The sequence below is a fragment of the Rhea americana genome, unplaced genomic scaffold (genome assembly GCF_003343005.1).
Source record: "Rhea americana isolate MKP2758 unplaced genomic scaffold, rheAme1 scaffold_137, whole genome shotgun sequence".
Classification (NCBI taxonomy): domain Eukaryota; kingdom Metazoa; phylum Chordata; class Aves; order Rheiformes; family Rheidae; genus Rhea; species Rhea americana.
In genome coordinates this window covers 2,085,349-2,108,553 of record NW_028185450.1, presented here as the reverse complement: position 1 = coordinate 2,108,553, position 23,205 = coordinate 2,085,349, and the positions used below count along the sequence as shown (strand labels likewise).

Here is a 23,205-nt window from a genome sequence, read left to right as displayed (position 1 = left end):
CCAACTATTACTAGAAACCTTATTGRGTAACTTAAAAAGAAAAAAATCTGTTATTTTTACCTAGCTTTTATCAACCCTGCATTATCCACCTTCAAGGGAAAAATATAACTTTATTAAATATAAGTCTTCCTGTTTAATTCTTCATTCTTCTTTAATTCTTATGGCTCCTGCCATAAGGTAAGTATACTGTTTTGTGTGCTCATTACAAAATTACATGTAGTTGTTGAAATAATCTTGGAGTATATCTGTACAGGTCAACTAAATGTCTGGGCCCAAAAGCAAATTCAAGCATCTGCATATTACTGAAGGCTGCATTTTCCTACCTCACATACTACACATCCTTAAATCAAGAGCACAATCCTTTGCTTAATAGTGGATCACCCCTGACTCAATGCTATGTTGGACAARAGTTTGATAATAGCCCTCATGATGTATTTATTGTTAATTCTGTGGGTATTTTTAAGCAATCTAGTTACAACTTCATGATAGTTTTGTTGCAAATCCAGATATTTAGAAAGGATGTGAATATTCTTGTGCTGTATTCTCTTCCCAGATACCTGCAAAGTGCCTAGTCTTGCTCCCATTGAAGTTAGTATTTTTTTCCATTTACTTCAGCAAGACCAAGACTTGAGCCTAGCTTTATCTTTAGTATATAGTATATTATGTGCCATCAATTTCTTTTATTTGCAGAACAGAAATTCAATTTCTGYCATTGTATGGCTGCTTGGTTTCACCTATAGCTATGTCAGCTTCAGCAAGGATGTTGGTTGCTTCCATTCACTGCTCTCTCTCTACCTTGTGTGTTCCACAGAAGTATGAACAAGAACTCTTCAAACTGGCCTTGCCTTGTCTGAGTGCAGTTGCAGGGGCCTTACCTCCAGACTATATGGAATCAAACTATGTCAGTACGATGGAAAAACAGTCTTCAATGGATTCAGATGGGAATTTTAACCCTCAACCTGTTGATACCTCAAAGTAAGGAATTACATTGTTGCACCTAATTTGTACCCTGTGTGGGTAAAAAGAGGGATGGAATCTGTTACTGGGTATGATGTGAAGTTACGGTTTTTATTCATGCCTGTTTTGAACACTCATCGTTTAGATAAAATGGAGATCTTGTCTTTAAAGMAAGAAATACACATTTAGAGAAATAATTCCTGTCATTATTAACAACAGCCAAGATGCTAATTCCAGTGCCTGTGAATGATAGTATATCTACAGACGCTGATTTTGATCATATATTTATATAGTGTCTTTTTACTCTGAATGATGAGGAAGCAGGCAAGAAGATCTTTGTTCTCTCTGAGCAGTCAGACTCTGACTGCACATTAGCCAGACAAAACACACATCTGAAAGGGTTCCTCATTTYCTGATTTTTGGTCACAGCCAGAGCCACCTCCTGCTCTGTATGGAATAGTCTTCCAGCAGAGAGATTATGCACTATATCTATATACCATTTGTAGGACATCTGTTCCAATTGCCTTTGTGGGCAATCTGTCTGTATTAACACTCAGGAGACAGAATTCCTTCAGTTGACTGACACCTTTGATTCACTGTGCTGGTACATACATGGACATTGTAAAATGGTAGGAGAAGCCATAATGTGGCCTGGAATATAGGAATCATGTTAGTCCCCACTAAAATTCATTCACCCAAGTTATATTTAAAATAGGTGAAGATTTAGCAAAATTTAATGAGGATATTTTACTCTCGTTTAAGAGATTAATTGAAGATGACTTTRTCTGATTTCATTTCAGAGAAATATAGTAGATAGCCAGAATACATTCAGTAGTTCCAAAAAATGCTACCTAACATTACCCAAGTCATCAATTACTGTGGTTCTCATTTCCAAATTCTGTGATGACTCAGGACAAAGAAAGTACTACTYCTTTCAGAATTGCTTCTATCCTGTCCTGTGTTATTTTTACATGCCACTCCTGCATTCCGGTGCTTACCAGTCTTAGCCTTATTTAAATTAAGCTACATATGATATGACCTTATTGTAGCTCCCATTTATTATGTTTCTGAATTTATGCAAAGTATTATAATATCATTAGAGTTGCCCCTCCACACCTTTGAACAATAAAAAACTGCTAGTGATGTTACATAAATATTTTATGGCCTCTATCTATTTTCTATGCGGTTAGGCTCTTGCAGACTGTTACTTTGATTGTAGATGAGATCATTTTGTTGTACATTTCCACTTTTTTCCCATCTTATGACTGAAAACTAAAAACCAGACTCACCTCGTTTCCGGTAGATGGCAGTACAGCACTGTCACTGCCTAAATTCTATGTCGTAGATGGGAAAATGTTGCTATTTCAGAAAAGAGCAAGAAGCACTTTCAATTATAAGAATGCAGATGCAGAAAAAAMCTGATATTTAGTACATGATTTTTGGAAAAGAATTCTGTTGTTTGACAGTTAAGATAGCTGCTTGTATTTTATTGCTCAAGAAATCTCAGCTTCAGCAGTGTATTGTTGAGGCACTAGTGTATTTATTTGTATACTCATTTTCTCAAGCATATTGCTAATTTTTTCAGCAGTTCATTGGGATGTTGGAAAAAGAAGTCTTGAGTATATAAGTTTTGAATTGTCATAAGTTACAGTGCTTCAGTTATATATTGAAATTTATAGGAATATATAATGTATATATAGCATACTTCAAAAAGGATCGGTAGCATAGCTAGTTTATAACTGACATATATAATAAGTTAGGACTGTGTTTCTGAAACTACAGGTCATAGTTATATTTTTAATCTTAGGAACATGAATGTTAGTAGGAAAAACATGGCAACCCCCCCCCCCATGAGTAGTGGGTAACATTATTGTTTTTTCACTGCACATGTGTGTTAGAGGTAAAAATCCTGTAACAGCTGTAGTCCTCATTCAGCACTCATTAAATAAATTAGATTCTTTCCCTTGATTTAAGTGGGGCTTGAAGCAAACTGTTTATGAGGAAAGCAGGACAGTAAGGTATTTTGCATGTATTTCTATGCTGCTAATTATTTATTTGAAAGTTTTCTTCAAAGCAATACCATTCACATTTTAGCATTTGGAATATAATGACTTTTTCCCCTTAATGACTTTTTCCCTTCACTTTCAGCATTACAATCCCTGAAAAGCTAGACTATTTCATTAACAAATATGCAGAACACTCTCATGATAAATGGTCAATGGAAAAGGTAATAGCTATATTCCTGTTAAAACAGAATACGAACTTTTATGTGTATCCTTTTAATCTTAAGAAGATTTTACTCTGACTGTTATTATTTTTCATAAGATTACAAGTTGGTATTTGTAAGATACAAGTTTATATTTTCTTGAATTACATTTTTTGGAGTAGTTSTGTAAGTGCATTTGAGTATTTCATACTGGCGTTTCACCATTTCTTTATTGTTGAATTTTGAGTAAATATACTTGCTAACTGTAGTTTTACTGATTCCAAATTTMACTTTTTAAACCAAAAAATCCTTAGGAATTCTGTGTCTCTGTGTAGCTTCTGTGTCCGATGTTAGAAACTGCTCCTTAAATGTAAAMCAGTATTGTGTTCTGTGTAAATCAAGGCTCATTCTCTAAGGAAATCAAGAAAGAAAATGAATTGAACTGTTTACTTCAAGTAGTCATTGACTTTCAAAAGATAGCGTTTTACATAATTTGTTTTGCTACAACTAGACAAAGCAGGACTGACAATAATGTTGAGAAAATAATAGAAGGAAATTTAAGAAAGAAAATAGTCCCGCAGAAGCATTATTTAGTTCATTTGCACAAATAAAAATAAGGTTTTTCATAATTTACCCTCTTCCCCACTTTTTATATATTTTTTTTTCTATTACTGTTTTCAGTTTGCCAATGGATGGGTATATGGTGAAACATATTCTGAGTCTGCAAAAGTGCAACCATTAATGAAACAATATAAATTATTGTCCGAAAAGGTGAGGAATTTGTTCATTCTTCTTGATCCAGTGTGATTAAAAGATTGCTTCTTTCCCTCTGAGTGTATCACCTTATGTTTACATCACTTTCTTTTTAATTTAGAATGCAGCAGCTAAGGCGTGATTGTTCTCTTCCTCTGAGATCTCAAGAGGAGACAAGCGGGGTTTTATCGTACAATAGCTAGGCCACTCAAGCTACTTTCTCTCTTGGCTGAACCTAACTTGTGATGAAGCCGAAGTGTCATGTCACCATTACGGTTTTRCAGTGAGATCAGGCAGGCGTGCCTGCTTGGTTAGTGAGGAGCTAGGTTTGYCAGCAGAGGACTATGAAGATGATTAGAAGGCTGGAAAGCTTGATATAGAAAGAAGGAAAGAGTTTGTTCAGCCTAAAGAAAAAAAAGTGTGATCTAATCACAGTCTYCTAATACCTAAGAAGTAGTTGTAGAGAAGATGGAGCTATTCTTGTCACAGTGGCAGGACAAAGGCAACAGGTGTAAGCTGCTCAGAAGATTCTGGACATAAGAAAAAAGTATTCATCATGAGAACAATTAAATATTCCAATATGTTGCCCAGAGAAGTGGTGAAARCTCCCTCACTGGAGGGACTTGGTTTGACAGAGCACTGGACAGCCTAATTTAAGGCCATGTTTTCAACAGAATGTTGAGCCAGATGACCTTCTGAGGTCCATTGCAACATCGACTTTTCTATGAGTCTATAATTTTGAGCTTTGCTTCCTGTAGTAGACAAAGCACCTATTACTCATGATAATTAGCTGCYTCACCTTTGAGCGATGATAGCTGAACATGCCATTAACACATTAACACTGTTACCCTTGTGATCATCTGCATTTTATTTCCTTCTTTGCTGTGAGCTTTTGCCATAAGGGCTGATTTTGGTAGATTACTTTGCATCTCAGTATAGCCAGGCAAAAGTTCAATATTCATGTTTCACTCTATAGAGCTACAGAATTAACACAGTAATTATTGCCTGTATATTCTCCTAGGAGAAAGAAATTTATCGATGGCCAATAAAAGAATCACTGAAAACCATGCTGGCATGGGGATGGAGGATTGAAAGAACACGGGAAGGAGACTCCATGGCTCTCTATAATCGAACACGTCGCATATCTCAAACCAGTCAGGTAAGTCATTTTATATTCCAGAAAAATGCAGCAAAGTATGTTTTCATTTTTAAGTTTTAAATGATGAAATATTCATGAAGCATGAAAATACATGGAAATATTTTTTGCAAGAAATCATACAACATGTAAAATTGGTTTGAGATTTTGATTTCTGTTCATAGAAACTGGAAATTTCTGCTTGCTTAGCTTTCCCTATTCAAAAATAGTATTCTGATAAAAATTTTCAAAAAAGTATACAAAATTGAAATACTAATGTAATATTCTACTTTTTAAAAGTTGGTTGAATTATTTATGAGAATTATTTATATCAGTAGGTGATTACACATAAATAGTAAATATTAAAATGATTTTGATCTCCTTTTTTGTGGAACTTTATAGAATTATGGATACCTTTAAACATGTGGAGAAATAAAGGTACATATATTAATAATTTTCATTTCTTTTTTAAAGGAAAATGAATAGAAATATTAATGTTAATGCAGCATTAAGTTTACAACTACAGACAGTCAAAGTTCTGAAAATTTTCATGATAGGCTTTACCTTAAAGATAGCCTCCTTAAATCAAAATGATGTTAGGATAAAACATAAAAATATTGTCAGTATATTTTCTGAAAGCTTTACATACTTTGCAAGTTAAAATGAGGGGCCAGATTATCTTTGACTCTCAGTAACATATGGAGCCAAGTCAGTGAGGGAAATAGAGTGGAAAAATCTTTYCCTCTCTTCTTATCTCTGCACAATTTCCATGTGCAAGCGTGGCAATATGCATGTGAAAAAGGAGCACCTGAACCTGTGCCTCCAACTCACTCTAGATGACAACAGATGTATCATGTGATTAGATTTAGCAGTTGGGATGAAGTGCAAATTACAATTCCCAAATTATATTTCTGTCTCAAAATTCCTGATTCACAAACTTCCTGACTTTTGGGTATTATAATATATTCTGCTGTCATCCCCCCTACCCCCCCCCCCCAAAAAAAAAAGTATTTTCCCACTTCCAGCTGAGAAATCTTAAGTGTATTTAAGCAATATCTTCATGTTAGAATAGCAAGTGACAGCTTGAACTGTTGGCTTTAGGAAACGAAATGATAACTTTTTAAATCCAAATTTATTTTCTGTGTGTTACTCACACATCCTTTGTGTTACTCTCTTCTCTGTTATAAATACATACCTTTTGAAATGGTTCCTTTCAATCTCTAAGCCTTGTATGTGCTCATATATACGCATATGAAAATAATACCAGACATTAGAAATAAATTCTGAACACTAATAAGAACTTACTAACTTTAAGTTTCTAAAAGTTTGTATGGTGGATATGGATTTATCTGTTACAGCAGAATCTTGGTATATCAGATACCAGATTCTGTTATATCTTTCTTAAAAAGTAGGCTCATATGTAAGCGTATGTAGGTTTGCAATAGTGTAAATCAGTGCCCTGGAAATCAGAAGGCCAAATCTTATTATCTTCTTCCTTTGAGAGTTTTGTTATTGGTTTGCAGGAATTAACATTGCAATATTGTAGCAACACCTTTGCARCTGTCAAAGGGAGATATTACAAGGGAGGAAGGTGATCTTATTTCCAAACGAAACTGGTGCAAAATTGATTTACTCACTCATATCCATGTACTCACTATCACCGTGACATGTTTCCAAGTAGTCTGCCCAGCATGTATGCACTGAAATGCTTTTATCCTGGTGGTCTCACAGTCTCTCTAGTATTCCTCATGAAGACACAGAGGATAAGAGAACACCAGTTGTAAAGTTCTCCTTGCATCTTCTCAGTTCCTTGGCTGCTGCTTAGGTGGCAACCATATGCTAGTTGTAGATATGTCTTTTTGTACCCTTTAGAAGCTTAAATTGATCAGTCTCTCCATCCTGGCCAAACTCTGTGTCTCAGGACTTAATCACTGCCCTTTGTTTCATGGTCTGATTTTTGCAAAGGTTGAAGGAATATGTGCACTAGGGTCTTCCTGACCTGCTAATCAGGAGACCATCAACACCTGTCTTTGTGATAAGTCTTATCCTACCGCTTGTTCCTGCTAGTGTTTTCTCTTGTAGCTGTCCCTTGAAAGAACTAAGCAGAATTCACTCATTTTGCTAGTGTATTGCAGCAAGTGATTATATTATCTTTTCTATTTTTTGTCATAAAAGTGCCTATAGTTGTTATGCTTTATGCTGAAAACTGCTGTTGGGGCAACAGGCCTCTCTGCAGGAGTTTTGTCCTGCAGTTTTGCAACTAGGTGTTTCACAGTTATCTGAGTCCTATTTATGTACCTTGTTCTATCTTGTCCCCTTCTAGAGTCAGTACTGTTGATTTGGTAATATTGTATGCTCATTTTTACTCAGGTGTAGTATTATGAATTAAGAAAAATTGGGCACAGATTCAGGGGTCAGTCAAACTGACCAAAACTACCACTATTTCATTTTTTTAAACAGAATTTACAGTATTCCAACCTAAAGCTGAGAAACTATTTCTACTTTAAGCAGTTGCTRTATGACCTCTGGGAATTAGAGTTGCTTCCTGTTCCCAGTTTGAGACCAACATGACCAAGACTATGTCAATATATCAATAAGCACCTTTGTCCTTTGCRAAGGAGAGCGGTCGTGAGAATAAGATGGTACATGCATCAACAAAGAAATGGTCCATTTGAAGATTCTAGTTTTTGTGGAGTTGGGATTTCAGTCACCTTCATAGCATTTCCAAATAAAGATATCTTATGTTTGGATTGTTTCTCTAGTTTTCAGCCAGTTCCTTAAAGATCTTTCTCCTACCACACTGTGCAGTTAGCAAGTGAGGTTACAATACTGTTTACTGAAATCCYATGACTTCCCTTTTGTTCTGTAAAGATATAATGATGTACTATTATGTGAACAGATTCTAGAGAGTAGATTCATATGTTCTAAATGTTCCAGGTTCAGAGATTGTATCAATGCTGAAATCTTATCTTTAAAACAAAAAAATGCCATTTTGGGATTCAAGCTGTTTTATAAGATAGTGTCCTAGTCTTTTAGAAATGTTATTAATTCTTTCTGGCTTTGAGGAGATGCTTATATAATCAGAGAAAATGCATTTCTTCTTGAAGATACTATTTAAGATTTCATCTTCATTATGAAATACTAATTAATAAAGTGATCTATTTTTTGTTAAATATGATAGAAATGATAGTATGGCTTCCACAATAATTTGAAGATTTAGGTTATTTATATATCTTTTTTTTTTCTTGACACAGATTGGTTTCAAAATGCAGTTTGAGTATGGTTCTGGCATCATTGCCCAGTACCAGTCCTATGGACCACAGTCTAGGTTCTGCCATGCATTTTCGGACCTTTAAGGCTGTCATAGAGGAAAGCCCAGCAATGCCTCTCTTCTAGCCACACTTCTTGAATCAGTGTTAGAGGTTCTATGCTGTTCAGGGAATCTCCGTCATTGATTATCCTCCTTTGATCATTTGTGTCAATGTAATGAGAAATCATGTGATAAATTTAGGCAACAGAGTGAGAGAAATTCAAGATAATATTGTCTGAGTGAGGAGGAGGAAGAAAAGGAAAAGGTCATGAATTTAATAGATTCCACTCCTGTGTATAGCAGTAGAGTTGAAAGGCAAAATTCAAACCTTGATTTTTGGCTGAACTCACTTAAAGTAGAAGGTGTGAGTTTTAGTCTGCCTCTACTTTACAAAAAAATCTCTGGAAAACGGGTTTGACCATAACTTCAATACAGTATTATTCATAGTTAATTCAAATCTTACAGATTTGTTCAAGTGAAATTAACATTTGAATGAATGAGATTCTTGTCTAATTGATGTCAATCTTTGGGAGCAAATGACAGTGTTTGTTGTAATTACCTAACAAAAAATTTAGACCTTTGCCTACATTTAACTTCCATTTTCCACTTTTGGTATTTTTTTGATTGGACAGAAATTTTCAGGTTACTTAGGATCTTTTTGCTCTCTAGAGATAGAGGAGCAGCTCTTTTTCCTTTAGTTCTTTCATAACCTTCAGTATCTTGTTAATGCTGACTTCTTTGCATCAAAAGCATGTGTAACTCCATTGTTTTGCATGTCTGTCATTCAGATCTCTGTAGATACAGCCCATGGTTACAGCCCTCGAGCAATTGACATGAGCAATGTCACCCTCTCCAGAGATGTTCATGTAAGTCAGAAACACTTAATATGTCTCCCCCTTTTTGGCAGTTTAATTTCTTATTTCTTTCTAGTTTATTTAAAACATTTGTGCCTTATTTATATTATTTCCTTTGATATACTTTGAGGTTTTTTTTTTCCTCTGTTTCATCATTTCTCTTTGATCTTTTGTTACTTTAAGAAACATGGATAAGGTTGTAAGACTCCAAAGTTTATTTTAGTCCTGGATTGATTTCCCAGCCCTCTTTGCGAACATCTGTCATCTTGAAGAGAATTTGTTTAGAAGAGCTTGCAGCATCAGCTTTATTCTGTGTTTATCATTCATTTCTCCACCATCTCCTCCAAAAGTTTTGCCAATGCTCTTTTTTTCAACATTGAATAAATTAGAGTCATGAGACAATGTTATGGCAAACCTTATAACATTAGAAAATGAAGTGTTGGGTGACTTAGGTTTTGTCATAGAGTTTAATGAGATGCATTGCTAGTTTTTTCAGTGTACTAATTACTGTGAGTGTGGTTGCAATATTATGTAGACGCACACTAGACTGTTTTAAGCAAGTAAGCAGGGTAGTGATGGTAACATGGAGCGCAGTGCTGCTTACAAAACACAGGGTTAAATTAGCCCACCTTGAGCTTTGTTGTAGTGCAGTGAAACAAGCAGCAACAGCAAGGTAACTGGCTAACTGCAGTGTATACTGTATTGTGCTGTGCTTCTGATCCGGTTCTGAGATAAGATTTTCCCTCCTTGATTCCTACCTTGTGGTTTCCAGCTTTATATTTCTAACCATTGTAGATTGCTGATTAGACTTATAAGAAGAAGAATTTTCTCCCCATTAATTGTCATGATTTATACTATTCAGTTGATTGCTAATCACTGCGAAGAGTTAATAAAATTGATAATTGAATAACACCACTTCTATCACTAGGCTATTATCAAATTACTGGAACAGTGTCATTACAATTGCAGAATTGGAGATTTGCATAGACTCAGAATAGTCAAAAGACCATACAAACTTTGTATAATGCTCATGACATGGCTCTAATGTGAACATCATCATAGTATTGTAAAGTAGGAAACCAAACSCAGAGAAAAGTGATCAGCCTGTCATCAAAGAAAATGGCATTAGCACTTGAATTACTCCCTTGTGTTTAGTCTTTTATGCTATACCACCCCATGCTTAATATTAATTTCTTTTGTGGCCCTCAGTTATGACACTGTGATGGTTGGCTTTATGATTCATTTTTCTTTAGTTATGATGAGAGTGCTCTCTTGTGAACAACTTCAAATTCCATACAGTGGAGTATTCACCTGGACGAGGCTACACCCACAGTTTATAGGTATTGCCAGCAAGAGCAATCCTGATTCATTCCACTGTTTTGTTATCCTTTGCCTCACCAGGGCCTTCTGGAGTTTCCCATCAGCCTTGCTTTGAGAATCAAGTCTATGCTGGACACTCTAGTACTGTTTCCAGACTATACTCCTCTCCTGTGGCTCCTCCTTTCCTGTACTAGCAGTTTTCTCTTCAGCAGCTGGTCCAGTTSCTACCTACATTGTGCCCTATCTGCCCAAATTCTACATCATATTTTTTCAATAAAACTGATGTTTTCAGTAAAGCATTACAGCGCAATTGTATTGAAAATTGATTATATGCATTCTATTTTTTTAAAAAACTTATATTAATGAAAATTGCCTTCTTTGTGATTAACCATTGCAACACACGTCATTAAACTCTCCTTTTTCTAAGGCTATGGCTGAGATGATGGCTGAAAACTACCATAACACATGGGCAAAGAAAAAGAAAATGGAGCTTGAAGCAAAAGGTAATACATGGCTATTTACATTGTATTAAGGTCTATATGATTATCTTAGGTCATATATTTGAGGAAAAGTATTAGACTAACAGAAAAGGTAACAGTCAATTAGTCTTGACAAAGAAGAAATAAGAAAATATCTATTCCTAATTATAGTTTTCAATTATGTATTTGTGATTTTTGATGCTTAGAAGTATACCTGAGCTTTTATGGGTCTGAGTGTAACAGTTCCTACTGAAATAATTTACCTGTTCAAATGTATCGAAGGCAGAGAACTCAAGGCTTATAAATAGCTTCATGCTGCATTAATACATTTTCATTCTATCAGTAGTCTTTCAAAATGTTACTTGGTTGTCTTTGGTTTCATTTTACTTATTTATTTTATTGAAGGGGGATCTGAAAAGGTGTTTACTAAGAAATACATGTCATTTATTGCGTTTATAAATGGATGGTCCTAGAGTAGATTCTTGATTCCACATGAGAAGTTGCACATGCTCTGTGATCTCTGCTAACCTGGAGGACAAATATTGTCGTGTTATGTGTGACTTACTGTTTCTAAAGTACATTTGTATTTACATTTGTTTGTTTTTTGTGTTAAAGACAACTTTTTTTGCATCTAAAATTAGATTCGTATATGGAGAAAATAATAGTTGGAGACACAGCAAGTTTTCATTTGCAAATGCCGAAGTTAGGGTTTTGTCTTATCAAAAGATATTCTCTAAAAAWCATTGCCAGACTTGTCTGATTTTGTTTGTTTGTTTGTTTGCTTTTATTGACGTTATTTATATGTAAACTTTCAGGTAATGTATGATAGTTTAGCTTTTATGAAAAACAGAAGTTTCACCTAGAAGTGTCTTCAATAAATCACYATGAATTTCCATATCCTTAATTACATTTCTCCTTATTGCAGTTTATTACAATGTTTATAAGCTGTTTAAAGCATTTTTCAGGATGTGTAGCTGTAAAATGAGCTAAATTGAGARACTATATGCTGCAGGAAGACTTGATTTTTTAATGGGGCTGCTATATTTGGAGTCTTTGAAAGCAAAATTTGCCTCGGAGCAGCACTTTGCTGAGAAGGCTTTGTAGTATTTGTAGTGTTATGCAGAGGAGTGCACTACTGAAAAGGCTAAAGGCTGACATAGTGAATGAAGGAGAGCCTTCCAATAGTGTGCTTCTTGGCTGAAAAGTAAATATATTTGGCAGCTGATCAAAATGGGGCCTTTGAAGATTTTTTTTTTTTTTTCAGTACATATGCCGGTCTTCAAAAATTTTTTATACAGCATATGTGTAAAGAACAGAACAGTAATGCAGACTTCAAATACAGATATGCATATAAGATTTTATTTCTTATATAGATTTTTTTCCATTTCTTTGGCAAGATCTCTTTCAGATTATCATCCATGGCTGTTCTTTAATGGTTAGATAAATTCAGCAATACTGACATAAGAATTCTCAGTAATACAACTTTTCATGCCTTTTTTTTTCATTTTTGAAAGCAGCTAGGCAAACTTCATTTTCTTTGGAGAAGATTTATGATTTCAAATAGCTTCAGTTTTCTAATGTTTCCAGAAGGCTTTATCATACTTTTGCTCTGGAATTTTGTCTGTGCCATGCACACTCACTATCTAATATGTCATTTAGAATGGAATACTTTAAATTTAAAACACTAATAGGGTCAGAGAAATCAAGTTATTTAATAAGATTATTTATTTATATTGTATTAAGACTTTGTAAATCTAATTTAAAAATGTTGCAGTTTAGAATGACAAAATTCTGCAGAAAGCTARTGCAACAGTCTTGAATTTTGCAGAAATCTCAGATAGATATACTAAACTGATGACTCTGATTTCACTGTTCATGAGCAAGTGCATAACCATTTATGTGATTGCGTGATTGAATTCATCATTTCTGTTTATATATTAAAAATTTGACATGTGCAGAACAGGGAAAAAGCCTTATAGTTGTTAATGCAAAATTATGATTTTCATAGATATGGCGTATGTACTTTCTTTATATGTTTTGGGATGTCTGTCTTCAACTCTAGTAGTATGGAAATAGATTGCACTTATGATACCAGGAATAAAATCAGTGATTTGAGTGTTAAGGGCTATGGATTCAAAATAAATAAGAAATAAAAGCAACAACACAACTTGCCCATGAGTTTTTCATTTTCCATCTGCTTTAAAGGACTCTGTCAGAACTAGTGGAAAATTTTAGAATATGTTACCTCCAAAGCCAGCCGTGGATATGTCTCCAACATTTTGTGGAGAGGATTTGTTTCCTTCTTTTATATATTATTACTAGAGACTTGCTGTAAAACATTTTCTTTTGAGAGAAGTTTGATCATTTCCCTTACCATTCTCTGGGACTTCATAGCAATTATCACAGCAATTAATTGTGATCTGCTATAAGATGGTAATTTTAGAAGAAGGTGAAATCCTAGCAATGTTGTTTTTTATGCAGATACTTATATTAGTAATAACTACCTTGTTTTGCTGCCAAGTTAGTTGCTTACATACAGAGAGCTATCAATACGTCACCTGTTTGTAAGAAATACAATGGAATTCTATTTATCTTTCTATTTCTGTAGCAATCTTTTGATCRAACTGGTCAAGTTTAAATAATATATGCTGAATATTTTTATACCTTTCTGGCTTGAACCTGTAACTATAAAATACATCTACATCACTCTTTCATATTTTGTGTAGATATGCTTATATTTTGCTGAATTACATGAACCCTTTGCTGTCATCAGAATGTTTAAAAGCAGAACTGTGTTGGAATGACAGATTTTGGCTTTCTTATAAAAGGATGCATTACATACTGCAAAAACTGTTGAGAAGGAAATAACTGCTTAACTGTTAGAAACATACATTATAATTATAACTCGATTTAATGAAAATGGATATTTTTTTCAGTAAAACCAACATTTTTCTAATATTTGCAGCAATTGATTAATTTACAATGATATATTCAGTCAAGTCTAAATTTCTATCTGAATATTTTAGAGAAACAATTTGTGTCAAGAAACAGAAAAGAGTATTGTTAGTGCTTCAGATTCGATTATACTGTAATGCAGTATGTGATAATACCACATTGCCGTTGCAAATTGGGAATTATCGTCACAACAGATACTCATTAACTGCCTTTTAATTCTCTTGACATTTCATTAGTAGGAGGCGGCAACCATCCTCTTCTGGTTCCCTATGATACACTCACAGCCAAAGAAAAAGCCAAGGACAGAGAAAAAGCACAGGATATTCTAAAATTTCTACAGATTAATGGATATGTTGTCTCCAGGTAATTCAGTACTAATGTCACAGATGTTTTCTAAATATCCTAAGCTTTTMWRWMAAAAAAAAAAAAAAGGTCATTATAAGAATGAAATGGATTATGGAGTTAGGACTRGGGTCCGTGTAAAGCACAAGCACAGTTCTCTGAAATCTCTATGGACATTTTGCCTCTATTTACAGTCTGTACATCTCCATACAGTCCAACTGTTAGTAAATTTAAGATTCTGCTTATATCAAATGAGGAGAATACAAGCGATGGAATTATTAAGTCTTCATTATAGGTCAGRCATTTGCACCTCTGTGTAGGAATTTCTACAGGAGACTGTTTCGGTAAAAAAGAGACTTTTATTTCTAAAATCAAAAACTCATTTCTTTCATCTGAATTAATTTGTGATATTATTAAARTATTGTAATAATGAAAAGCAATGCTTTTAAAAAGTTTGTTTTGAAAATATTTGCAATGTTAATATAATAATAGTGAATAAATGCAATAATCAACAGAACATGCATAATTCAGTAGATATATATGTTATTCTCTACAGAAGAATAAACACAATTCCATTTGGTCTTCTTATGACTTTTATTTTCACCTACTAAATACAGTGGGAATAAAATTTTAATTAAATTGGAGGCCTATCTGCCTCATCAGAATGGCTTAAGAAATATGAGTCACTATCAAAGACTGAATGACTAGCCGAGATTTATAGGATTTGATGAACATTAGTAAGTGAATGAAACAGGGATGGATTTAAGAAATCATTGTGAATTAATTAGCTTAGTATCTATACCTAAAATCTGTCCACTTCCTTTCTCTTATATCACATTTAAAATTGAATCCCTTTATAGAGTTYCACTGCATATCTAATAACTCTAGGTAGACTCTTTCAGGATAACTGGAGTAATTTGATTTAGTTCCCCTCAGTGGAGTAGGATGTACAGAGAGGGAAGTCATTCAACAAAAGTTTATTTTCTCATCCCATGACTTAATGACAAAAGACTCATCAGTCATATTCAAGGTCACATCTTCCTTTGGGCCTAATCCTCTTCTTTTTTTATTATTATTTCTGTCTGTCTTGAGCACCAGTAAAAGAGAGTTTTGGAACGTAAGATTCAGAGGGATGGTAATATAATTGTTGGCTTGGGCATCTACCATCTCCTGCCTCATTTACAGCCATGTGTGCTGTCAGATACAGGTTTTCTATCAAGTTAACTCAATGTACTTGCTGCCTCTGTATGTGATCACTGTGCTGACAAATGAACAAACAAGTCTGGTTGTCTAGCATGGTTCACGCTTTTCCTTGGTCCACTTCCCAGTTAATGACCTTCTGCTACATATGCTTTGCAATCATTCTTGCCCAGTCTTTGAAGTGACATAACCATTCTAATTCATTCCACGTCCCTTCAAATCATAATGCTCATCTTTAACCTGGAGTAGGCACTCAGATAATTTTCAGATAAATTAATAATTAGGGAATCAGTGGGATGTAGCTTACCTGTTAGTGAGTACAAAACAAGCAGAAAATGAATCTACAATTTGTGGAGACAACCTCTTCTGCTGGTGTTTTTTATGAACTCAGTACAGAATAGTCTGAGCAAGCAGTTCTTGCCAACCAGGAGTAAAGTGACTTTGTGTGGGGGATGTTGAATCACCACTGTAGCAGCTCACAACTTTGACCGTGTAGGGGTAGACCATGTGCTGGCAGTATTCCTGATGTGGAAACTCAGCAAGATAGACCATGTAAACACTGATCATTCCTAAGCTTTAGCACCTCCTAAAGCCTTCAGTGACCATACTGTCATAAAAGSTTAAGATAGTATCGGCTGAGAAAGCTGTTTTAGTTCCAGAATCTCTCTGAAACTGAAACCTACCATCAACAATGTCCTATTTAGAGCAGGAATGTGCACTGAATAGAAGTCATATTCAATAGGTATGCTTTTTTAACTTACAAAATAACAGAATGCTAGTGTACTTGGTGCCTATGACAGTGGGTGCTGGACGCCCTTGCTGGTTAAGCGTAGCTTCCCAGTGTTCAGCCATTAAAGCCCTGATCCTGCGGAATCAAGGCTTTTGGCATTGCCAACTTGTGTGGGCAGACAACACCCCACATCATAAAACTTTTTTGTGCAAATTGATACCTGACTTGTTGGAAGAGGATAGACTTTCCATATCAGACTAGTAACAATGCTGAAACATCCTGGAGAAGGTAAATTGCTGTTCTGTCATTTCATTGTTGTTCCCTGATTTTTCACAAATGCTACATAGCTATTCAAAGTGAGTTGATTTTAAACAGATTCTTGGGGAAGGGTCTCCATGAGGGAGAGAAGATTTACTTCTAGTTTCGATTGTTTAAATCGAGTATTTTGGTCATTTCAAAACTTCCTAGCCCRAAAATCAATCCACAGAGGGCAATGTAAAGCAGTAATTTTTGTTGGATAAAGGAAGAAAATTAAAACGATACTGGATTTGTTCGACTGCCTAATCTATTTTTTCTGAAAACCTCTACTTGAGAAATTTGAATTTTATCTTAAAAATTTGATCAAAACCTAAATAAGAATATTGTCTACTGCAAACAGAGAAAATAATTGTAATTTTAATGAGCATGTAATTACTGTCAGAGTAATAGCCTCAGACTATTTGAAGAGTTAAGGCTGCTTTGAGTCCTTGCAYGTGTGGAAGTTCACTTGCTTATTATTTCAGAGGACTTAAGGACCTGGAATTAGACACGCCTTCCATCGAGAAACGCTTTGCGTACAGTTTTCTTCAGCAGCTTATAAGATACGTGGATGAAGCCCATCAATACATTCTGGAGTTTGGTATAGTAATTCTTACATATTTATTAAGTATTGTTAAATAACCAAGATATTTGAGATTATAAAAGCAACTGGAAAATTTCCAAAAGCGACATGTCCTTAGACAAAGATTTTTTCTTTGTTTGATGAAGAAAATGGTTTTTGGAAAGCTGTGTAGAAAATAACTTTATGTAGTTCACATATTCATACCACTTTCCAAAATTCATTCTTTGCATAAAGRTTTCAAATGAAAGGTACTCAGCCAAATTTTGACCTTCTTTGAATAACAGAACTAGATCTCTGCTTGAATTTTTACCCAAATTGATAACCTCTCACATGTGCATATTAATATTTGCTACTCACATGTAATCACTTATTCACAGAGCAAATTAAACTAGTCATCAGTACCGATCAGAAATTTTCCTGGAGGAGGAGCTTGAGTAGAGAAGCCTCTTTAACAAATTCTCACAATGGGAAATGGTCTTTTACAGGCACCCAGCATGTGTTATCTCAACAGTGCTATGAAAGAAATGGCTCAACTCAATCTGCTTTTGTTAATAACAAAATAAAAGTTTGATGACCTAGATCAGCTTCTTATGTGAGTTGTAAAACCCCAAATCTTAGACAGACACAGCTCCTGTGTGAATGTGGGAGCCACACAACATATKCTATTCTTTGTGCCTGGGCATGCAGACTGTAATTTTCAGTATTAATGACAGAAACAGCAGAAAGCTGAATAAATCAATGCTCAGTCAAAAACCTATCTAGTGTCAAAGTGGAAATTACCAAATTTCTGAATGCTTATATGCCATGGTTCCTTACGGTAGCAAAAGTCTGGCCTTGGCAAGTCACTGGGTTACTTCTGTTCCTAAAGCTGATTATCACAGCTTCATTTTCTTCTTACTTTTATACTTTTTTGCATAACTGCAAGAAGAAATAAATAATGAAACATTAGAAATGCCAGTGGAACAAATACCRTCATGTACCTCAATGGATAAGTAAAAAGAAGGTAATGAATAAATGATGAATAGTTTATCCTCTAAAACTTACTACTAAATCAATTCTCATAATTTGGAGTTGAATGAGATTATGTCTCAAAATCATATTTGAGTTTTATAGTAATGGGGGAAGAAAAACAAGTTTAATCTTAGATGGATAGTTCTATTGATTAATTTCTGTTGGGCAGCTGTTCATTAATTTTGTTCTTCAGATAGAAAGTCCATAAAATGTAATACAGATCTGGTCAGTTTGTTTCTGCTGCGGACTATGGGAGAGATGKTTTTCATCAGAATCAGAGTTCATTATGTTATTATTTCTCTAACGTGTTGGATTTCTCTAAGCTAACATAAATTCTGTGAAATTCAGGTACATGAGATAACATAGAAATAAGACTTCTCTCGTGCCCTTACTTCTCTTTTTTAATACTTTAAGTCCTTACTTAACTATTCTAACGCATTTGTTGTTATACTTAGTTTACTTCCCTGATGAGCAAGGCCTTCCAGATTTTGTAGTTACCAATAATTTCAAAAATAAGAATACAGGACCAAATTTTCATCTCTCATATCTCTGTGGACTATGAGATGTCTATAGTAATATACATCTATGAAGATCTAGGCAATTATTCTCTGCCCATTTTATTTACTATAATTTTTGTTGTTGTGAAGTAGTCATAAAATGCCTGTTTAAATAGCGTGTATATCTGCTGTGGTATCTTAAATCTACATGTAAAGAACACTACTTTTGTCTGCAGTGTATGCTTTTGAAGAAAAATGTAGAGCAGTCTAATTATGATATGAAGTACAGAACTTAATGTTTTTCTCTGCAGATGGTGGCAGCAGAGGCAAAGGAGAGCACTTCCCATATGAACAAGAAATCAAGTTCTTTGCCAAAGTACAGTATATCTTTGCTTATTCCTTGTCACTGTAGTTAAGTAGCACAAATTAGAAGGTATTTGCTAGTGAACATAATAATTGTTCTTATATTTGCTCTTTTTGTTTTATATTTCTATTAATGTAATTAATTTAAAGCAGTAATAATTGAAGTAGCTTGAAAAACTGTGATATGAAGTATAGATGTGAAAAAATTTACAGGACTGTATTCTTTTCTCAGTGTTCCCTTCCTCCAAGGTAAACAGTTAGGAATAACATTACATGATTAACTTCCCTACATTTTCTTTTTACTGGCTAGTTCTGAAGATTATCCTCTTTTACAGCCTTCAGGCAGTTAAATATGAACATTAGTTATTGGAATGAACACAGCCAGGTATCTTTCCATGTCACCTTCTGTATTACTTTCCTTGCTTTAAAACCGTGCTGATGTCACCTTGTGCCAAGAAGGATTTAACTTATATAAATTAAGAAAATCTGTTTACAGTTCTGGCACTCAGAAAGTTTCTTGGCATGTGTATATCTAAAGTGCCTTTTCAGTTCATTACTGAATAAGCAAAGATAGGTGTTTGCAGCATTCTCTGACCCTCATATCCTTGCAGTGAATTGTAATTGCAATACCTTAAAATATAGAGGACCATCTGCAAATTCATCCACTGGGAAGCCAACATTGTAAATACAAAAAACCAATAAAATAAAAAGTAAATAAAAAGATTCTGTTGACAAGCCCTTAGTGAGTGAGAATGCTTTTGGATAAAAGGATTTTATTTGATAGTGTGTACATTAAATGCTATTAGTGGGCTGGCAGAGGTAGCTGATTTTTTTCTAAACCTACATTTAAAGGTCTAGAGAGCAATGGTTGTGTCTGTGTGTGTAGTGTACAGAACAAATCTTAAAATGAGAAATAAAATTAAATTGTACTTCTTGCTTTGTACTCCTCCTAAGAAACATAGATCAGGTTCAGAGAAAATGTTCAATTTTTTTCATATGTCTTTTCTAATGACTTTTTAAATACTTCTTTGAAAAATAAAGAAATTCAAAGAGAAATAGGCATTAAAGAAAAAATGTAAAGGGAATTTGAAGCAGAAAACACGTATGAAATCTCTTGTCTCTAGTTGTGACTTGTAAGTAGTAATACAAAACATAGTACAGAAAGTCCTTAGATAATCAGTTGTTTCTGATGTAATTTCAGGTTGTGCTCCCTTTGATTGATCAGTATTTCAAAAATCATCGCCTCTATTTCTTATCTGCAGCAAGTAGGCCTCTCAGCAGTGGAGGCCATGCCTCTAATAAGGAGAAAGAAATGGTGACAAGGTAAAATTTAAAATAATGTAAATTTGTGTGKGTGTGTGTAAAGAACAGCAATTTGCTCTAGGAAAATGTTTAGTTATGTGAGGGGCAGAGAAATATTTTTATGAATGCATAAATTAAGCCTTTTGCATTTTCTTTCCTCTTAAGAAAATCCTCTAAAATGCAGGAGAGTTCATAGTTATGATTATGTAGGGGTTTGTTGGTGATGGTGTTTTTTTGAATTAGTTGTAGTTATATTAGCATGCAGGAACTGAAATTTATCAGCATGTGCAACAATACATCAGTTGCACAGTCTGCTGCATAGGCAATATAACTGTGTATCACTTCTCACTGTTAGAAATATGTAAAAAAATGCATTCTGTATACAGAAGTCATTRTTATTGCAAAATTTCATGATAGGTTTGAAATCAAAACTTATCTATAACTGAGTTTCAGAAAGTAGCATTATTACTATCTCCTATAAAAAGTGAAAATGCTTTGTAAAAGAGTTGCACTCTTYTTGCTATTTGATTTTCTTAATATTGACAGTAGTAGTAAATGACGTACATCTCAGCTTGCTTGATCCTTCTGAAGTTATCCATTTTTTGACTGTCTCAAAGATATATTTGTACTTAATCTTGCTTCTGATTGAATTTAACACCCCCCTCCCCATTTGGTAAGGTGCAGTGCAAGCTTAACGACGGTCCTAATGCGTGCTTGCACAGTACAAGTGTCATGGTTGCCTTCTTGGCTGTTATTGCATACTAAAACATGCAAAACTGAGTTGCTGCTGCTTGAGGCAGGCAGCCAATTGACAGTCATACAGACGTGGGGAGTTGGTAAGATAGTGTGATGACTGAGTAAAATTTCTAGCATCCTTAACAAACATAAATATGAAATAGTTCTCTTGACTGTGTGTCATCTCATAGACTTATTTGGTCTGACAGCTTGAGTGAATGACTTCTTCAAAGAATTAAAAAACTCTCTTAAAATGTATGCATCTAGTTAATTTTCCATTGTATAAGCTACCATATTTCTGTCTAGAATGTCCTGGATAAAAATATATTTCCATTTGGGAGGTCATGCCTGTTCAAGAAACCCCATGCTTCTGGAATAGGTCAGACTGCGATATATCAATATACATGCTGCATAGATTCAGGACGTCAACACACGTGCTATGTTGCTGTATGTGAGATGCCTGAATATGTAGTTACCTAGTAAGAGAATCAGAGCTGCTCTTAAACTTGATTGAAGCTGGCATCCAGAAATCCTGGAGAGAAGTGTCAGGGCAAAAAAGAAAACACATGCTAGGAAACCTAGATGAATTACAGCTATAACCAATGCTACTGTGTAGTTTATTTCTTAATTCTCAAAGGTTATGGAAACTACATTGTATGATCCATTTCTTGAGAGATGTTTTGGGCCATTTTAATAGGATGCCATAATTTTTTGGTGATTTTCTTTTCYCCTCAGTATGGGAAATTGTCAAAGCTGAATTTTGGATTTTCTGTTTAGTTTTGCCTTTAGATTTCTTCAGGAGCAGCTCTTATATAGTATTTCCTTCAAAAGTAAGAACAGTTTCTGTATGCTTTCTTTTTTCCAATGAAGAYAAGTTTGCATTCATTAAGCTATGGAAGAGTATCATTTTGGGTAATGTAGTGATCATGTCAGCAAATGCAACAGCTATTACGTGTTCAGCAAATACATTAAATCCAGATCTATTTTGGAGAAAATGTGGGTCAGACCTCTTCCTGAAGTATCCTAGAATTATCTTCTGTATTACTTGTAACCRGTTTCTTCAAGATTGAATTTTGTACATTTCTTCTTTAGTAGACCTCTTACTAGTCCCTTTACTACTGCAGTTATATAGAATTAGTTCTGGACATGAATCCAAGTATTGGCCATTTGGACTTTCTGTTTTTTTTAATTAAACTAATTGCACTGGAGACACATAGTCGATTTAGTATGACTGTGAAAAAATGGCTTCTGCTGAGTGTTACAGTCAGTTGAGTGCCATTGGTATGATTAGAAAGTAAGACTGAGAACTTTTAAATATCTTTTTTTGAACTGATGCAATATTTATATGAGCTTCTGTACAAGTTTTCCTTTTGAACTGGGTGCGCCAGGATCCTCCTAACAGACTATGCATTATATGTCTGCTTCATGGAACAAAAAGTGAGCAGAGATCCCAGAACATGCAGCAACCAGACTCTTTTCTAAAATAGAGCAATTGCTGTTGCTATAGTGGGTCACTGTGCACTGGCTAATAGCACCACAGTAACCCAGCTCTTCCGATTCTGGGCAAAAGCATTTGCATTTGGTACTGTGCTCTGGTCTCGGTGGAACAGCACGTTCAGATCCAGTGGACCGATCCAGAAACTGCAGGCATGCTTAGGGTATCTCTGCTTTTAAATCAGAGATTGATAGCTGGCGCATGTGCCTATTGATTAAATACCTTAATAAAATGACATGATACTATTCATGTCATTTGTGACAGATATGTTTTTTTGCAGCACAAAAAATAACACCGTAATTGATGTTACCCTCCCAGAAAATTCTCAGAATGAACTAGATCATTAAGATTGAACTAAACTTTTTTGTAGAGTTGGAGGCCAGGTCAATTTGAGTAGGATGGTGTACTTCTATGAATTAACACAGAAATTCATTCTTCGTTGTTCTGAATGGAGCTTCGCTCATCAGCAAAACGATTAATTTAAAGATGTGAAAGTAAATCATTGATCATGTCATTTTTTTTTGTTTTTAGCCATATAAGAGGCTCAAGTTAAATATGTTAAAAAGCAGTGCATTTAAAAAGAAATTCTTACTGTATTCAAGATGACAAGATCCAAATTGGACTAATTAAAACATTTGCCATCAAACACTTCAATTAATCTGATTTCCTTACCTTTTGTTT

The 23,205-nt window shown here is 34.6% G+C and overlaps 1 protein-coding gene across 5 annotated transcripts in view; it reads left to right on the top strand.

Moving 5' to 3' along the window:
• RYR2 (ryanodine receptor 2) overlaps nt 1-23,205 on the top strand; it is a 449,981-nt gene that overhangs the window by 318,060 nt on the left and 108,716 nt on the right. For 3 of the 5 annotated variants that reach the window (XM_085298276.1, XM_085298275.1, XM_085298273.1), the window contains 10 exons: nt 812-975; nt 3,106-3,184; nt 3,845-3,934; nt 4,938-5,075; nt 9,150-9,227; nt 10,963-11,038; nt 14,206-14,332; nt 17,024-17,139; nt 18,941-19,005; nt 20,194-20,315. In XM_085298276.1, coding sequence (XP_085154402.1) covers nt 812-975; nt 3,106-3,184; nt 3,845-3,934; nt 4,938-5,075; nt 9,150-9,227; nt 10,963-11,038; nt 14,206-14,332; nt 17,024-17,139; nt 18,941-19,005; nt 20,194-20,315 — 1,055 coding nt within the window. The remainder of the gene's footprint in view (nt 1-811; nt 976-3,105; nt 3,185-3,844; nt 3,935-4,937; nt 5,076-9,149; nt 9,228-10,962; nt 11,039-14,205; nt 14,333-17,023; nt 17,140-18,940; nt 19,006-20,193; nt 20,316-23,205) is intronic. The other 2 variants (XM_085298277.1, XM_085298274.1) reach the window with 1 other exon arrangement.